This window comes from Fringilla coelebs (assembly GCF_963513975.1).
Source record: "Fringilla coelebs genome assembly, chromosome: 3".
Taxonomy (NCBI): domain Eukaryota; kingdom Metazoa; phylum Chordata; class Aves; order Passeriformes; family Fringillidae; genus Fringilla; species Fringilla coelebs.
Genome location: NC_140030.1, coordinates 86,853,611 through 86,869,669, shown reverse-complemented (window position 1 = coordinate 86,869,669; position 16,059 = coordinate 86,853,611). Strand labels below are relative to the sequence as shown.

General features: G+C 51.5%; 1 protein-coding gene across 1 annotated transcript; it reads right to left on the bottom strand.

Annotated features, from left to right (window-relative positions):
• Positions 1-322: 322 nt before the first annotated feature.
• On the bottom strand, positions 323-14,586 carry FOSL2 (FOS like 2, AP-1 transcription factor subunit). The gene is made up of 4 exons (XM_084203367.1): positions 13,936-14,586; positions 7,774-8,028; positions 4,102-4,209; positions 323-2,621 (listed from the first exon to the last, which is right to left on the bottom strand). Exons 1-4 carry the CDS (start codon positions 14,032-14,034, stop codon positions 2,112-2,114), a joined length of 972 nt encoding a protein of 323 aa, XP_084059493.1. The 5' UTR covers positions 14,035-14,586; the 3' UTR covers positions 323-2,111.
• Between the last annotated feature and the right edge of the window lie 1,473 nt (positions 14,587-16,059).

Genomic DNA, 16,059 nt, shown 5'->3' with positions numbered 1-16,059 from the left:
TTAAGCAATATAAAAAAAGCCTGAATCCAATCAGCTTTATGAAGCAAAAGGATCCCTCACATATTTCTGGCACGTTTGGTAAATACTTGGGTTAAAAATAATAGTTATAATAAAAAAGCCAAAGTTCACCTTTAGAACCGGAATAAGTGTCCTGTTGAATGGATTCAAGGAATGGGCAGTGGCCAGAGTTTGAGGGAAGTTAGCCCTGCTGAGTAAAGTCCCATTTCCACAAGACTGAAACCTATTAATTCCCAGTGGAGTTGGTGGGGACTGCAGCAGTTTTGCATCTCATGACTAGCCCTATAATTGTATAATTGTATGCTGCATTTCTCCAGGTCCAGCCTGAACAAGAAATGCAGGAGTTTCGGCTGATTAAAAAAAAAAAAAATTATATATATATATGTGTGTGTGTGTGTGTGTGTGTGTGTGTGTGTATAAAAGAAAAAGACAAACTCACACCAAAACAAATAGCTGCCACCAGAGCTTCAATAGGCAGGACCAAAGAGCTATCTCCTAAGTGGTTCAGCTGGCAAGCTGGACAATCCTAGTGTGCACAGGGTCATGGTTTGCCAGCGTTTTGACATCAATAGGAATTGAGCTTGGCTCCAAGGGGAAATAGATTACACACATTACTGTTTTCAGTAGTGAACATGAGCACTGGAGAGCTTGTGCTCTCTCTGAGCACTTAGTAGTAGCAGTCAAGCCCACAGGCTAGAGAAGGACCCAAGACTAGGGAAAGAGCCCTTTGGTCTGATTCTTTGTCTTCAGGTCAACAAAACCACAACAAAAGATCGATCTGCAAAGAAAATGTAAAGAAAAATCAGAAGCCAAAGAGCAAGGTGCAAATAATGCTAATTGATTTTCCTCAGCTGTCAATCTGTCATTTACCAGAGCTTGTCAGAAGCTCTGTTTTAGTTCAAACAGGTCAACATTTTATCCATGCCATTCCTGCCTGGTCAGGAGCTGGGGCCTTGTGGCCTGTGCTGTGCTGGTAGATATGTGCTGCTTTGTTTCCCAACAATGAAAAAATCAGCAAGGGTACAGCCAGCTAATTCACCATCTCAGCTGCTGCCAGTCTCCATCCTAGATTTATAGACATGTGGTACCACCTCTTTTTTTTTGTACCATGTTCTGCAAATATGGCCAAGGGGAGGAGAAGATTTACTAACAGGAAGAGATCAGCCTCTGAGTCAGGAGCCCTGATGGGAAGGAAGATGTAATACTCCCTAGACAGCAGGCAGCCCAGGAAAAGTAAACAACGAGCAGCAGACTTGATATCCAGCAAACTAGGGTAAAACCCTGCCAGTGACTGGTAAGTGCCAGCCCAGCAGCTTTTCTGATGCTACTTTGGCCCTGAGATGCTAACTTGTTTTTTTGAGGAGCCCAAGGGGATAAATATATCCACGTTTTTAAAAAGAAAGACTTCCACATGAGACTTCTGCAGTCTCTGTGCCTCAGGCTAGAGACTACAAGCTCTGCCCTTGCTGCTGAGCTCTTGGGCTCCTCTTGGTCCTCCTTATCTCTTCTCCCAGCTGTCATCCTCCTGTCTGGGCAACCCTACATGTTTCCCACAGCTATTCCCAAGAGCAAAGATCCTAATTAGACTTTAGAGTTCAGAGAAACCGAGTGAAATGTAATGGGATCGACAACATTGGAAATTATATGCAGAGAGAGAGCGAGCGAGCACGCAAGAGAGAAGTTGTAAGATCAACTAACCGAATGATTTAAGCACAGAGCACAACCGCTCAAGTCAATCCACAAAGGAAAGGGACGACTAGCAACTGTCTGCAGCTCGCCTTCAGTCCTGGCCAGGAGCGCTCCCCAAGTCCACTGCGGCCACAAAGAGGTTTCCACAGGCAGTCCCTACAGAGCGGACATCACCCTCTCCAAACAACCCTGGCGTGTCAGTCCCACCCTTGCCGTTTCCTGCCTCCAGGGAGCTGGCGTTGGTCCTCACTCTCCTTCCTGGAGCTGTAGCACTTCCCCATCCTTGTTCTTGCTGCCCTTGTGCTTGAACGATCCTGTGCCTGTCTCTAATCCCACGGAGGGGGCTCCCCCCATGGTGCTGTGGGGGATGTAACACACTGGCAAAATGGGGGGCCGCAGGGGGATTACAACGCCAGCAAGGTGGGAGAGTTCAAGGAATCTGAGGACTGGTCCCCACTGCTGCTGCTCCTCCGGTGAGCTTTGGAGCAGGACTCAGAAGGGGAGAGAGGAGACTCCTGATCCAACACGTTAGGGTAGGTGAACACCAAGTTGGAAGAGCCAGGAGTGATGGCTGGTGTTGAGGTCACCACAATGGGAGTGTTGAGTGCCTCCTCCCCATAAAAACCTCCAGCAATGCTGATGGGCTTAATGACAGACCTCTGGGCTTTGTCAAGGACCAAAGAGGAAGATGGGATCTCCTCCTCCACAGGCTCCTGCTTCACCACCACCGCTCCACTTGCTCCAGTCCGAATGCTCTGGAGGCTGCTGGATGGTGGGCTGCGACGTTCCTCGGGGCTGATTTTGCACACAGGGCTGTGAGCCACCAGCATAAACTCCAGCTTCTCCTTCTCCTTCTGCAGCTCAGCGATTTCCTTTTGTAGCACTGACTTCTCCTCCTCCAGTACTTCAGTTTCCTGCAGACAAAAGGGGAATAAATAAATAAAATGGCAAAGGCTCTGGAACTACTCCTCACCTGGAACAGGGCCACCAAGTCCAGATCCCATCTGGCACAGGCAGATACACCCCAAGCTCTTCACGAGCCAAGCAGACACAGGGTCATTGCCAGTCAAGCATCTTGTGTTTCACGTGCCTATTTGTAGGCTATTATTCCCAAACATCACCAATCTAAGGGTTATAAAGAATCTCGTGAACTTTCCTTAATTTTCTGATGGCTAGTTTTTGCCATTCTGTCTTGGCCTGTGACTTCAGTCTTCTCCCTTGTTGTCTGCCTGACAGACACTTTAGCAGAGGACCCAGATCTCCTTCCATTGTTTTTTCATGTTAGGCTAGTAATATTCTTTTCACTTTGACAGAGGTAGTGTATAGCAGTCTCTAAACTGTTTCCATTTTATTTCTGTAGTGCATATTCCAGATTAGGTCTGACACTTGTCTAACTCTTGCCCAAAGGACCAACACTGGATCACCCCCTGATGCATCCTACGATTAATACATTTATCTTTCCTGTGGTCACATCACACACATGGATCACAGTCAGTCTGGGAGCAGTTAGGATCTTCCCATGTGAGGAGCTCATAACTTCACAAAACTCACACTCAGCCCTTCAGGACATGACTTCCCACTTTGCACACTCCTCTTACTTCTATCACTTTAGTCAGGACATTTCTATAGGATGTCCTGCCTCCCCTCCACTGAGACCACCTCCTAATTTGAAGCAGCAGCACATTTCACAGGTGTGCTTTCACTGCTGCCGTGCTTGTTAACAAGATCATTGGATAAAAACAGGCTGCTTCTTGACCAGGAGCACTGGAGCCTTTCCTTCAGCTTATTTCACACAACCTTATCTTGTCTTCTCCTCAACCAGTGCCTTACCCACCCCTTGGTTCTTATGCTCAGCTCTACCTTCTTCAGCTTTGCTAATTATTACTGGTGCAGCATGAGGGCACACATCTCTGTGGTGCTTCCTTTATGAAGGAAGTCAGTTACTACCCCACCTCCAAAGGAGGAGTAAGCCTAAAGGGTCTGATAGCTACACATACCATCTCCCTCGTTTCCAACACCTTTCAGGTGATCCTACCTCTTCAGTGTTTTTGTCCTTAAAACCTGCCTTTGAGGCACACAGTGTCTTTATTTCCACTTATGAAAGGTGACCAGAGTCAGAGAGACTTGTGCTAGTTGAGAGGTGAGAAGGGAAAAGAGCCCCTAGGACATTTTGGGCACTGAGCAGAGAGAACTTTAGGGTCCTAAGCTCCAGGGCCAAGTCCCCCTCATCAGCAGCTGTTGATGTAGGAGCAGTACCCATGGGCAGCTTGGATGAGGAAGGCAGAGTGTGTTTGAGGCATCTTCCTCCACGTGCTGGTGGAGGAAGAACAATGTCCTTGGAGCTGGTTGGAAAGGTGGGCGACAAGGAAGCAGAAATGTGTGCAGGGCACATACCGCCTGGAGTTTCTCTGTTAGCTCTCGACGCCTGTTACGACACTTAGCAGCTGCCAGCTTGTTCCTCTCTCTCCGGATCCTTCGCTTCTCTTCTTCCTCAGGCGACAGCTGTGGGCAAGTGCCAAGAAAATCCAATCAGATCTGAGCAAGGCATTCCTTTAAGTTTGTGAGGATTTAACCACAATGCAAAGAGAAAAAGCCTGATCCAGCAGGATGCTGAGCACTCCCCCTCATCACTGATGTCAGCAGAAGATGAAAGAACACAGTATCTCTGCCTGCACCAGGTCTTAGCAGAAGGGAGAGGAGAAGGAGCAGGGCACAGGGAGAAGATTGTGTAAGAGGACAGTGAATCTGCACCAAGGCCAAACAGATAAAAGATGCTCTGATTGTTTCACAACTTGGGTGGTACGTTAAGCAAAACCAGAGCACGATGTTGTAAGTGCCTCTTTCTTGAAAGAAAATATCTGCTGCTTCCCACACAAAAATAGTTGTTCTCTTGAAGGTCGGGATGGTGTATAGGGGGAGACAGGGAAATCAGCAGAGCTCCCATGAAGTCCGTGAAGCAACAATGATTTATACCACCCAAAAATCTGACCTCAGATTTTTGAGCACTCAGCGAGATAACACACTGCTTCTTGCATCAGCAGGCAAGGCTCCAGTGATATCAAGGGCTTCCTGAGGCCAGCTGACATCCTCACTGATGTAAATCAGGAGCAATTCCATAGAAACCCATCCAGCTACACTCTTGCGAAACTAGAGGAAGTGAGCAGGAACTCACAAGACCTGGTCAAAGCTGTGCCTAGCTCTGGGGGTTTGAGACAAGGTTTTACAAACCCCAGCAGCAGCAGATAGGTTTGTGCCGTGGCCAAAGCCAAGGAGCCAGTTCAGCAGGGCACAGAGCGGGCTGTGGCACCCAGCGTGCAGGAGCCATGCAGACAGAGCAGCACGGGGATCCAGCGGGAGCCACGGGGATCCAGCGGGAGCCACGGGGATCCAGGGCACGTGCCCAGCCCTTCACTCCAACCTTGGGCCCTACACTTCAGCCTCACCCAGCCCGGGTGTGCTGCAGGGACTCTGGCCTGGTGACTGTAAATGAAAGCAAAACCCTGACACCTGGCAAAGCACATGTCAGATCTCACAGACTGCCAGCACAGAATGGTAAGAAACACCTCATCAGAGAAGCTTCAGTTTTAATATCTCCACGGACTGTCAATATCACAAATGAGATAGTCACAGTTTTACTATCTTTTCTTTTTAGTGTTAGTTTTACTCCAACATCAGCCGAGTTTGTTTTGGCTTGCTCTATCTCCCTAATTTTGATGTTTGCAGTTTCAGTAAGTTAACTTCAGCCTCTGGGCATTCAGCTCACTCATTTCTGCTTTTTTCACGATCTGATCTGTGCCTATGATTTCACTTGCATGTAACATGAGCCCCTGGATGCTCACTGAGCAACACAAGCAATTCTAGAACTGCAGGACACAGAATTTAGGCCCAAAAGCTTTTTCCATCAGCAGCTCGCAATGTCCATCCTAAGGGCCAGGTGCAGCTCCGTTCTCCTGGGCAGAATATTTTCCCGAGTAAGGAGCCCCTGCAGGCACTGCTCTCCCTGCTACAGCTCTGCCCACTCTCTTCCCACCCCACACGAGTGCAGGGTAAAAATGTATTTGCACACAAATATCTACAGTATGGCAAAGCATTGAGCATGCACACAGAAGCTGTGCTGACTTGGGGCCCCTGTGTAGAGTTTTCAAGAGCCTTTTCATGCTTCGGAAGAACAGATCTCACTGAAATATGTCTGGAGTAAAATTTCTGCTCCAAAGGCCTTCAGTAATTTAAAAATTATCTGTTTCAAAGACTGCTTTGCAAAAATTGCACAGGCAGGGCAGAAGCCCCTAATCTGGATGTTCTTAACATTTTACCAGGTCTAAAAAGGAATATTCCATCAGTGGTTGCTGGATTTGTTTGAAAGTGGTTGGATTTGGCACTCTTTGTGCCCCTGCTGTATGTGTTATTCGTAGCTTGTCCAAGCCCAATACGTGCATTCACTGTCAGGAACATTCATCAAAATAGGCTCTTTTCATGAAGTGTTACACAAGGTTTTCCAAAAAGGCACTCCGATGTGGTGTTCAAAACACCAGCGTGGAAACCTGAGCCAAAGGGCCACAGCAAAGAGCCCGGGTACTGCCTTAGCACGTGTCTAATCAAAAGGACTTGGCTTTGAATGACCCACAATGAACGGCTTGCAAACAAGCCACAGGCCAGGAATTGCTTGGCAGGCATCCTTCAGCAAATAACTCTGAACAACAAATAAAGCAGAGAATATGGTGATCTCTTCACGGCCAATTTGTGAACACAGAGGCAGCATTTGTCAAACAAATTAGTTGTTGCTAATTATTCCTCCAGCTCTGTGAGGCTTTCTTTGCCTTTGGACACCAGCCCTGCATGCAGGGAACAGGGAAGTAGCTCCAGCTGGTGGAAAAGGCTGGCACGAAGCACCATGGCTACTCCATCCTTCCTCCCAAAAATGGGTCCTCACTGCAGCCATACCAGCTCCCCACACAGAGGTACTGCTAAACTCTATCTTTAACCTCTTGGGTCTAAACCAGACAGCAACTCCACATAAAATAATCGGACTGTGAATCAAAACAGATGACGTAGAAGTAAAAGTAGGGCTGGTGAGTCTTATTAGAAACAGACCTCACGCAACAGCATGCGCTCGTGTCTGGAGGGTGAGCCGTGTGTCTCACTGCACTGCTCTGCAGCGACCCACACAAATGCTGCTTGGGAACAACTTGGGGAGATGAGTTTAGTCAGATCTAATTTTTTTTTTTTTTTAAGAGAAATCAGCCTAGCACTGTGAATAGCTGTTCACCAGAGAGCTGTGGAGAAAGCTGATTCTTACTAAGAGGAGAACAACAGTGCTGATTTCCAGAAGATAAGATGCCTGTGCCTAGCCCACCAGATCCAGGGTCCCAGCTTGATAATCCCATTAGGAGGCTGAGTACAGGGCAGCAGTGGTACAAGCCACCTCATGCCAGTTACAAAAATACCTCTGGGTTTGGAGCAGAAAAATATCTTATGGGATCCCCACCAAACTGCTGCAAAAAGATCAAGCCATTACAGGTTTGTAGTGGGAAGGTGGATTTAGACCCCAGTCCTCCAGAAGGTTCTTCAAACTAGAGCTGAGGTGCTCTAGGGAAGCTGGTCCTCCCTGCATGGTGCTGGCTGGGACTGGGGGTATCACACAAATGGAGACTGAAGCAGTGCTAGCGGCTACAGAGCTGACAGAAAACACTAGCTGATGTAATTTGGTGTCAGATTTGTAAAGGACCGACATGAAAGCTGCTCTGCTTTCTTGGAGGTTTCCTTCTGCCTGGAGCGGCAGAGACACTCAAACTGAAACCCAGGGCTCAACTTCAGAGTTTCACCTGCTTTTGAAACCAAGCCACAATGCGGGCTGGTGGTGCAAAGTGTTGGATGAAGACTGGGTAAATCTCACCAAGTCACCCTCCAGCTTACACCCTGCACCACCCTAAGAAACCCCAGCACGTGAACAGCACCAGGGATGGACCTCAGGGCTCCCCTGCGGTGAGATCTCATGAGGGGTGGGTGGGGAGATCTCAGTACGTCTGTTTTCAAGGCACTCCCAGCCGCTCTCCCCACTGCAGTTACCTGCTCATCTCTCCGTCTCCGTCCCACGGTGGTGCCGATGGTTTTGATGACACCAGGACGCTGGAGAGCCGTGTGTCCGGCCACTGAGGACAGCGGGGGCAGCGGGTGGCTGTAGGGGTGCGAACGGGAGTAAGGGCTTGACATGGAGGTGATGACGGTGGGCTGGACCATCCACTGCAGGTCTTGGCTCGTTGTGATGGCGTTGATCGTAGGGATAAAAGCACTGCCTGATCCTGGCATATCTACTCGAAATTTCTAGGATGAAAGGTAGAGGAGAAGAGGGACAGAGAGCAGAGAAGAAACCGTCAATGAGAGCAGAACGTAAGTGGTTACTCCAAAACTAGCTAGGCCCTCAGGACCGGCACCGGTGAGGATCAAAGCGGCACCTGAAGCAAGAACACCAGTAGCTGGTGCCTCTGCAGCATCTTAAGCTGCCCCTGCCTGCCACAGCCCTGGAGGAAGGCACTGGGCTCAGGCACTTCCCCTCCAGAGCAGCCCTGCCTTCTCCCAACCCCTTTCCTCTTCCCCCACACAGCTCCCCAGCATACCCTAACCCAGCCTCCCCTCCCAAGCACTGTCCCTACTGCTGCCACCTCCTGCCAGTGCCCACCACTCCTTCCGGCATGGAGCAAAAGGGGAATTAAGGAGTTTCTAGAGAAACACTTCTCTTCGAGCCCAAAGAAAAGGAAGAGAAACTTCAGTTCTGAAATGCCACTACAAAGCAGAGCAAAGCCTTCTTTCACCAAAGGATTGCCCTGAAATTTGGGCTTGGTCCACGCAGGGTTTGGTATGGCAAGAACAGCAGCCTCCTTCTCCCTCAGTAGCTCTGTGCTCACCGAGAAACCCAGCCCTGAGATGGTTACGTGCGAGGATATGTATTTTAATAGCAGCCTATAAAGTAGGTCTTAGGATTCAGATCGGACAAGTTCCCTGCAGCTCTCTGCACTGTCTAGACAAAACAAGGCAGCAGTAAAACCAAGGCAGCAGGTAATGATCGCCTCCAAAATACATGTACACCTTCTTTCAGACAGAGGTAAATCCATCTGGATAATATGCTGGCACTAAATTGCAAGGAAAACAATCGCTTGTCCCCGGAGGGGGAAGCAGGAGAGAAAGAATGTTTTTGTCTATGCTGAGCTCCTTCAGGAGGCTTTCAATGGTTAGACTGGAATTAACTCACAGACAGGCCTTGCTCCAGCAATCACTGAGCAAGGGACAGGGCTTGTAGGACCCACAGCTGTCACCACCACTGGCCTGTAAGCCTTGAAATGACTCCGTGAGAAATGCACATTCTTGGGTCAACAACCTGGCTTCCCAGAGAAGCGAGAGCCCTTGCATCAGCCTGACCTCAGCTCAGGTAAGCGTCCCAGATAAGGGACACCAACACAAATTTCCTTTTCAGGGTGTGCCTAGTCAAGCACCTTAAGAGCTTTGTTAAACCAAGGCTACTGCAAATAGTATTTCACATGCTGATAGCTACAGCACTTCAGGCCAGCATTAGCGAGCTGCCAACACCTGAAGACCAGGAGAGCCAGTCTGAATACTGACAGCTGCTGACTTACACCTCTGAACAGCCCAAAATCTAGCAAGGAAGGATGAGAGAAGGAAGGAGTGAGTCAAGTTAAGCAGGCGGGGAAATTACACAGAGAGGATGACACTGGTACCAAGACCTTGGCAAAACCCCCAACAGCACCTCAGAGATTCACTTGGAGCTTGAGTCCAACACAGCCTCAGCTCATCCCACATTTCAGAGTCCATGTCACCTCCCCCAATTAGTTAAAGAGGCTCCAAGCCACAAACTGTCAACGCTGCATCAGAATGTATGGGTGCAAATCCCCTCCTTTGCTCGGCATGGTGTAGGCTGTGGCCACATGGCACAGAAGAGGATGCGTTGGTGCCTCCATAACCAGAGCACAAGAGGACCTAAACCGCACAGAAGGGAGGAAGTACGAGACCAGTTGAACCACGAGCCCAACTCAAGGGATGTGAGCCCTACTTCCAGATCCGCAAGTGGCTTCTACCACGACCATTACCTATCTGTGCCACCACCCTTCCCTTCATATCCAAAAAGCAGAGAAGAAATGTCCTGTCTTCCCTGCAGGGACACTACAAAGCTATGACTGCAAAACATCCAGAGAGCTTCTGGTGCTTTGCCATAGAGACACCACTGGCATTCCAGAGCTAACCTTTGCCTCCAACACCCAACAACATGCTAAAAATTCCCAACAGAGGTTGTGAGAGGCAGTTCCATCACTAAATCAACCACATAAAATATCAGAATCTGACATAAAAATCAGGCTCCAAATATTAACTAAGCAAGTGCTCCATTTCTAATCGCTCCTGTATTTAACCTAGGACCCTTCTGTAACTCTAGTAGAGGTCTCCTGGACAGCAAAGGGGAGTTGCTCAGTTCAGCCACATCTCTCGGTAGCTCCACAATGCTTGCCTGCAGACCTGGAGGGAAGAGACCAGTTCCTCTCTGCCATGCCCCATCTCTGTCACCAGCTTCCCTTCTAATAACTCAAAATATCTTAGAAATAAAAAAAAAAAACCAACCCCAAACCTGTTGTCTGTACTTTCCAAAGGCAGTATTTTTCCTGGATAACTAATTAAGGGACACACTGCTGTGGCAGGCTAGGTCTTCAGAGACAGTGTGCTCAGTCTAACACCAGGTTTTACAAGCAATGCTTCCTGACTGATCAGGCTTTCCCCACATACCTTGCTTTCCCTGCTAGGACACTGCACTGGAGCAGCTCTGCCGTGCCAAAACATTGCTGGGCCCCACATTCTGCCCAGTGGCCATCAGTTCTGACCCCTGGCATGCTGCTGGTAGCAGTGGCAGGCCCTGAATTGCCTGTCACCTCCCCTGCACAGCCCCTTTGAGCACCAGCCTCCTCACACGGAAGTGCCAGAACTTCCCCCAAACTGCATCCCCTTCTTTGCTCTCCTCATCCCTCCTCCTCTCAGAGAGCTTCAATGCCCCTGCCAGCTTGACAGCACTGCCTGCCCTCACCCACCTCCCCACTTTCCAGACCCCCTCCTGCCTTTTCCTCTCAGCTCTCCTCTCCTGACCCACGAGAGGCTCCTGGAAGCAGCTCTCTGGCACCTTTCAGTCCTCCTCTCTACAAGAATTCAGTGCACTACAGAAAGATGAGGCGATAGGCAGATTGCAGGGCTACACACGCAGCACGCGCTCAGCCACGAACCCACCGCTCTCCTCCTGACCCAAGCTAACGCAGATGAAGGTATCATTAAAAAACCCCAACAACTAAACAGCAAACAGAAAGAGTCCTGTTATTAAGTGTGCCAAGAACTGAGGTCAGTCTCTGCTCTGCCTTAAAAATATGGGGTTGGATGAGAGCCTTCTCAGATCCACAGTCAGGGGAGGCTCCAGTGAGTCCTGCCACAAGCAGGGACAGACTAGGTTAGCAGCTCACAGCTTAGCTGCAGAGACAGCACAGGGACATTGCAAGCTTTGCCTTCGTGTTTCCTTTCTCCACCTTCAGGTTTCTATAGAGCACCCCGCTGTGCTCTTTGGTCCACTCTGGACCTTCACTGACATCTCTAACTGTGCTGAGCAGCACTAGAAGCCAGTCGAGAAATGGGTATAATTGTTGGGGGAAAAAAATCAAACCCAACAACAAAGCGACTGAGAAAAATCCTAGAGCATCTTCAACATTACTCAGTTACCAAATATAGGGTATATGTGATACATCTTACAATAAATACAAGACCCTTGTGGCTCTCCTGTGTTGAACATCTCCTCCAAGGTAAACTGGACACAATGCTCTAATATCTCAGGGGAAACTTGACCACTCTGAAAGAGTACACAAACTCTTCCCATTAAAGTCTATGTTTACCACATGGCAAGTCAGTGATTAGGAAAATAGCATGACACGCAACCTAAAAGAAAAATGTTCCAGTGCTGTGCTGTATGGGAAAAAATAATTAAAAAGCATCAAAGTTTTGGCTCAGAGACACAGTTTCCATTTAAACATGTGACTGATCCATCTTTTCTTGCTTTTGGGGAAAAAAAAAAGAGAACACAATAAAGAAAAAAATTTCAGCAATGCATATTTTCTGTAGTGATAAAACTGCAGATCTCCATAGACCAGAATCAGCAGAATGGCCAACTGCTAGGGTAAAGGCAACGCTTACATTTGATCCTAATCTACAACATCTGTAAGGATCAAGGGAAAGACGGAGCATAAGGCCTTGAGAAATCTCCCGGATTCTTAAAGAAAACATTTATGCTCTCGCTAAGCCAACGTCCTGCTCAAAGCCCTGTTTCAGATAGTAACCCTAGAAACTGGGCTCTGGTCCCCGGATCAGCCGGCACGCACACCAGCTGCCTGGGGAAGACGTGGAGCCCCAGAAAAGGGGGAAAACCCAGTTATTGCTCAGACTGTGACAGCTCAAATGTGAAGCCGTGACGGAATTTCTCGACCTCCTGCAGCAAGTGCTTGAATCCAGAGCAGCTGTTAAATCACAGCAGGAAAGGGAGAGTGAGAATTTGCAGTTTGCCGGGCGTTCCCAGCTTCTCAGCCCCCTTTCCCGCTCCCCCACCCTGTCCTAGCGTTTACTGTAAACCAGGGAATAAACTTTATCTGAGCTAGAATCCCTGGAAACTCCAGTGTGCAGCCCGCAGAGGGCACCAGCGAGATGCACTTGGAGCAGGCGGGGAGCGGCAGCGAGTCATTTCTGGTAAAACTTCTTTAATGTGAGGAATGTCACGGGCTGGTACGGCTGGCAGAGTTTAAGACTGGACTTTTTTCCTTTTTAATTTTTTTCTTTTTAAATTATCTTATGACTCCTTGATGCGAAGGCTACACTGTGCTCACACTGCCAGTTCGCTCATACAAGCCACCCAAGAAATAATATTGTGAGAAAAAGGGGGGATGGGGGGGTCAGAAGCCCAACTCTGAAAAGGCAAAAAAAGAGTAAGGCTGGGCCAGCTGATGTAAACAAGTTATGAAATAACCCAGGTTTGTATAACTGGCCCGATTGTGTAATGCCTTCCCCAGAAGTGGTAGATTTAGTCAATCTAGGCATATAAGTAATTTCGAGGTATTTTCTTAGGAAAATGAAAGGGAAAAAACCCAAACCACAAGACTGCGCTTTCATGTCCGTGAATTCACGCCGCTTCCACAGGAAATATTCCCCATTCTCGAAGCGCCGACCGGTAGTGGGGCTTGAGTAGGGAGCGGGGCCGGGGAGCCCCAGGAAACTCCCGCTCGGAAAAAGCCGCGGCCGGCCGGAGAGCGGCCGGCGGAACCAAGGAGCGGGCGAGCAGAGGGCTGAGCACAGCGGCACGGGGTGCCAGCGTGGGCCCCCTGGCAAAGGCAAAGAGGGTGTCAGCGCCTCGGAGACAAAGTTTAACGGGGGAGAAGCGGGCAGACAACCGCAGGCGCTGGAAAGACCCAGAGCCCACTTCCAGCCATCCCGCCGTGTTCCACGGCGGCGGCGGCTGCGACAGCTCCGTGAGTAACTCGGGCGGCACCTCCTAAAGTCCCAGAGAAGCCGCCCAAAGTGCTGCGGGCGAGCCCCGGGCACCACCCGGGCAGGCGCGATGAATGTGGACAGCGAGAAGCTCCCAATGAGAACAAAAGCAGGAAGGAGGAAGAGTTCGGTGCGCCCCTATATTCGCGTTACCGACCTCGCAGAGAAGTCGCCCGTAGGAGCCCTTTGATTGCCGAGCGGGTCCCGGCCCGGCGCTGCGGCGGGTGCCCGGCCGACAGGCGGGGGCTCGGCACCGACACCCGGCGATCCCGCTCCACCCGGGGCCGGGCCAGCGGAGACTGCCCGCCGGGCGCTCCCTCACCGCACGTCCCCGCTCGGGGCAGGCCGTGCCTCCCACAACACTCCCGGCCCGACAGACAGGGAACTCCGGTCAGCGTCCCTCCGGACGCGTCGCGGCACCCGCTCCGTGGCGGGCGGACAGGGAGGGACCTAAGGGCGGCGGGACGGAGCGGCGGCTGCGGGCAGCCCCGAGCCCCGGCACCGCCTGCGCCACAGCCACCGGCGCCTCTCCGCCGGGCTCCCGTGCCTCCACCGCGGAGGAAGCGCCGGCCGCTCCCCGGGCGTGGCGGTGAACTCCCGTCCCGGGAGCGCTCGGAGCCACCCCCGGAGGGACCGGAGGAGAGGGGCAGCGCCCGGCCCTACCTGCTGGGCTGCGCCGCTCGAGTAGGTCTCGGGGTGTCCCGGAGAGCCGCTGCTGCCTCTGGAGGAGGTGTCGAAGTTCCCGGGGTAGTCCTGGTACATGGTCCGAGGTCGGGCCGGGGGAGCCGCGTCCCCGCCTTCCCACACCGACACCCGCCGCTCCCTCGCCGTCTCCCCGCCCCCTTCTCGCTCCCGACCTCTTCGGCTCTTGCCTTTCGCCTCCCAACGCTCGCCGCGGAGAGGGAAAAAAATAATAAAGACGGCTTTGGAGACGAGGAAGAAAGCGGGAGGAGGAAAGGTTAAAAAAAAAAAGGAAAAAAATTTAAAAATAAAGAAAAATAAAGAGATAACAAAAATAAAAATAACAACAATGATGATAAAAGTGGCTCAGTTGGCAGCCGAGCGCCCGCGGGACGGGACGGTACGGCAGGACTCGGCGGCGCGGCGGGAGCAGAGCCGTGCGCGCAAGCGGGCGCTCGCCGATGTCCTCTCTCCGCGCTGCCCGGCGAAACTCGCCCCGCCGGCGGAGCGGCTCCGAGCCCGGGGGCTGCAGGCGGAGCGGTTCTCCTCCGCCCCCCCAACCTCCTCCTCCACTACCACCACACACCGGCCGCCCCTTTTCCCGGCGCGGGGTGACTCAGCCGGGTCTTGCGCCCCGCGGCTCGGCGGCGCTGCGAGCGGGAGCTCCGCGCGCCCGCGGTGACTCAGAGCAATGGCATCGCCCCGGCCGCGCTCGCTTATTATCCGCCCGCCGCCGCCGCCGCACCATGTGCACTCGCACACGTCAAACCCGCGGCGCACCGGCCCCACCTTGGCGCGCGGAGCCTCCCACCTGCCGCCGCGGCGGGGGAGGCGGGCCGCCCGCGGGGGGGACGGCGCCCGCCTCGGCCGCGCCCGCCGCCCGCCCGCCCCGCTGCGCCCGCCCCTCCCCGGCCCGCGGTCCGGGCGGCTGGGGCGGGGCGGGCGCAGCGGCGGGGGCAGCGCGGCGCCCAGTTCCCGGCAGGCCCCGCCTCCCCCCGCCCCGCTTGGTGCCGTCCGCTGTCGCACGTTGCCAAAAATGGTCATTTGCGTCGCACGACGCGAGCGCGGGTTTCCTTGCCGCGGATGACGCGCTGCGAGAGGGATTCCCTGCCCGGCCGCCGGGATTTAAAGGGACAGGCGCACCGCCGGCGGAGGGCAGCGGGGGTGGCTGCGGGAAACGGCGCAGAGCTGGCCCCGCAGACCCGCCCGCCCCGCCACGGTGTCTCGGGGGGCGTTTGATCCAGCCCTTCTCCCTGCAGGAGGGTGCTCGGCACCAGGGTTGCCCCAGGGCTCGGTCCGTTTTTCAGCGCATCAATAAACCAAGCGTTGGACTCGTCTAGATTTTATAGCATTGTTAAACTATTTTTTTTATTTATTTATTTTATTCTTATTATTTTATATTTCTATTATTTTGCATTTTCGTGGTTATGACATCTATAATTTTAATTTCTTTTCATTAACTACATTTTTCTTTTATTTACTAATACCGTGTGCTATTATTTTTAATTCCTTTTTAACTTAAAAATATTTTTCCTATTTATTTTTCATGCAATTTTTTAATTATTTTAATTCTTATTCAAATCTGAGAACCATTCTTACTTCCTCCCCTCCCCCTTATTTTAATTTTTAATTATTTAATGTTTACATTTATTTTTACTTTTTAAGTGGATCCTCCTAGGATCTGCAGAGCCACTCTAGGTCTCCAAACCAGAGTAAGTCACAGGAACATCAGGTGACAGCCCTGGGCTTCCCTGCAGCAGGAACTCGTGGGACAAGGACTGTAGCAGCCCGCCGGGGGTGGCTGTGGCATTGCCAGGTCACTGACTAGCACAGGCTGGAAGGTGGCAGAAGCAGATAGAGCAGAGCCACACACACAGAGAACGCGGGCTCTGAGATCTGCAGCGAATACGGCAGGGATGCTGCTTCACAGGTTGTTTAAATGCCGCTCCTAGACACCAAGTGTCTCGGTTCCACCCTCCCTGGAGGATTTGCCCAGCGCTGGGCAAGTCCTTTTGGCTGGTAGGGAGGGAGAAGTCATCTAAGTTCAAGCTATAAAATCCCATTTAAGCTGTCTCACGGACAAAGAATTTTCCCACAGGAGCCCAT

Bases quoted from the DNA above. Each gene is read 5' to 3' on its own strand.
- FOSL2 (XM_084203367.1), bottom strand. From the start codon at position 14,034: ATGTACCAGGACTACCCCGGGAACTTCGACACCTCCTCCAGAGGCAGC. The intron at 4,210-7,773 runs GTAACTGCAGTG...ACTTGCCCACAG, and splicing joins GGAGACGGAGAGATGAGCAG to CTGTCGCCTGAGGAAGAAGA. The intron at 2,622-4,101 runs GTATGTGCCCTG...TTTTGTCTGCAG, and splicing joins TAACAGAGAAACTCCAGGCG to GAAACTGAAGTACTGGAGGA.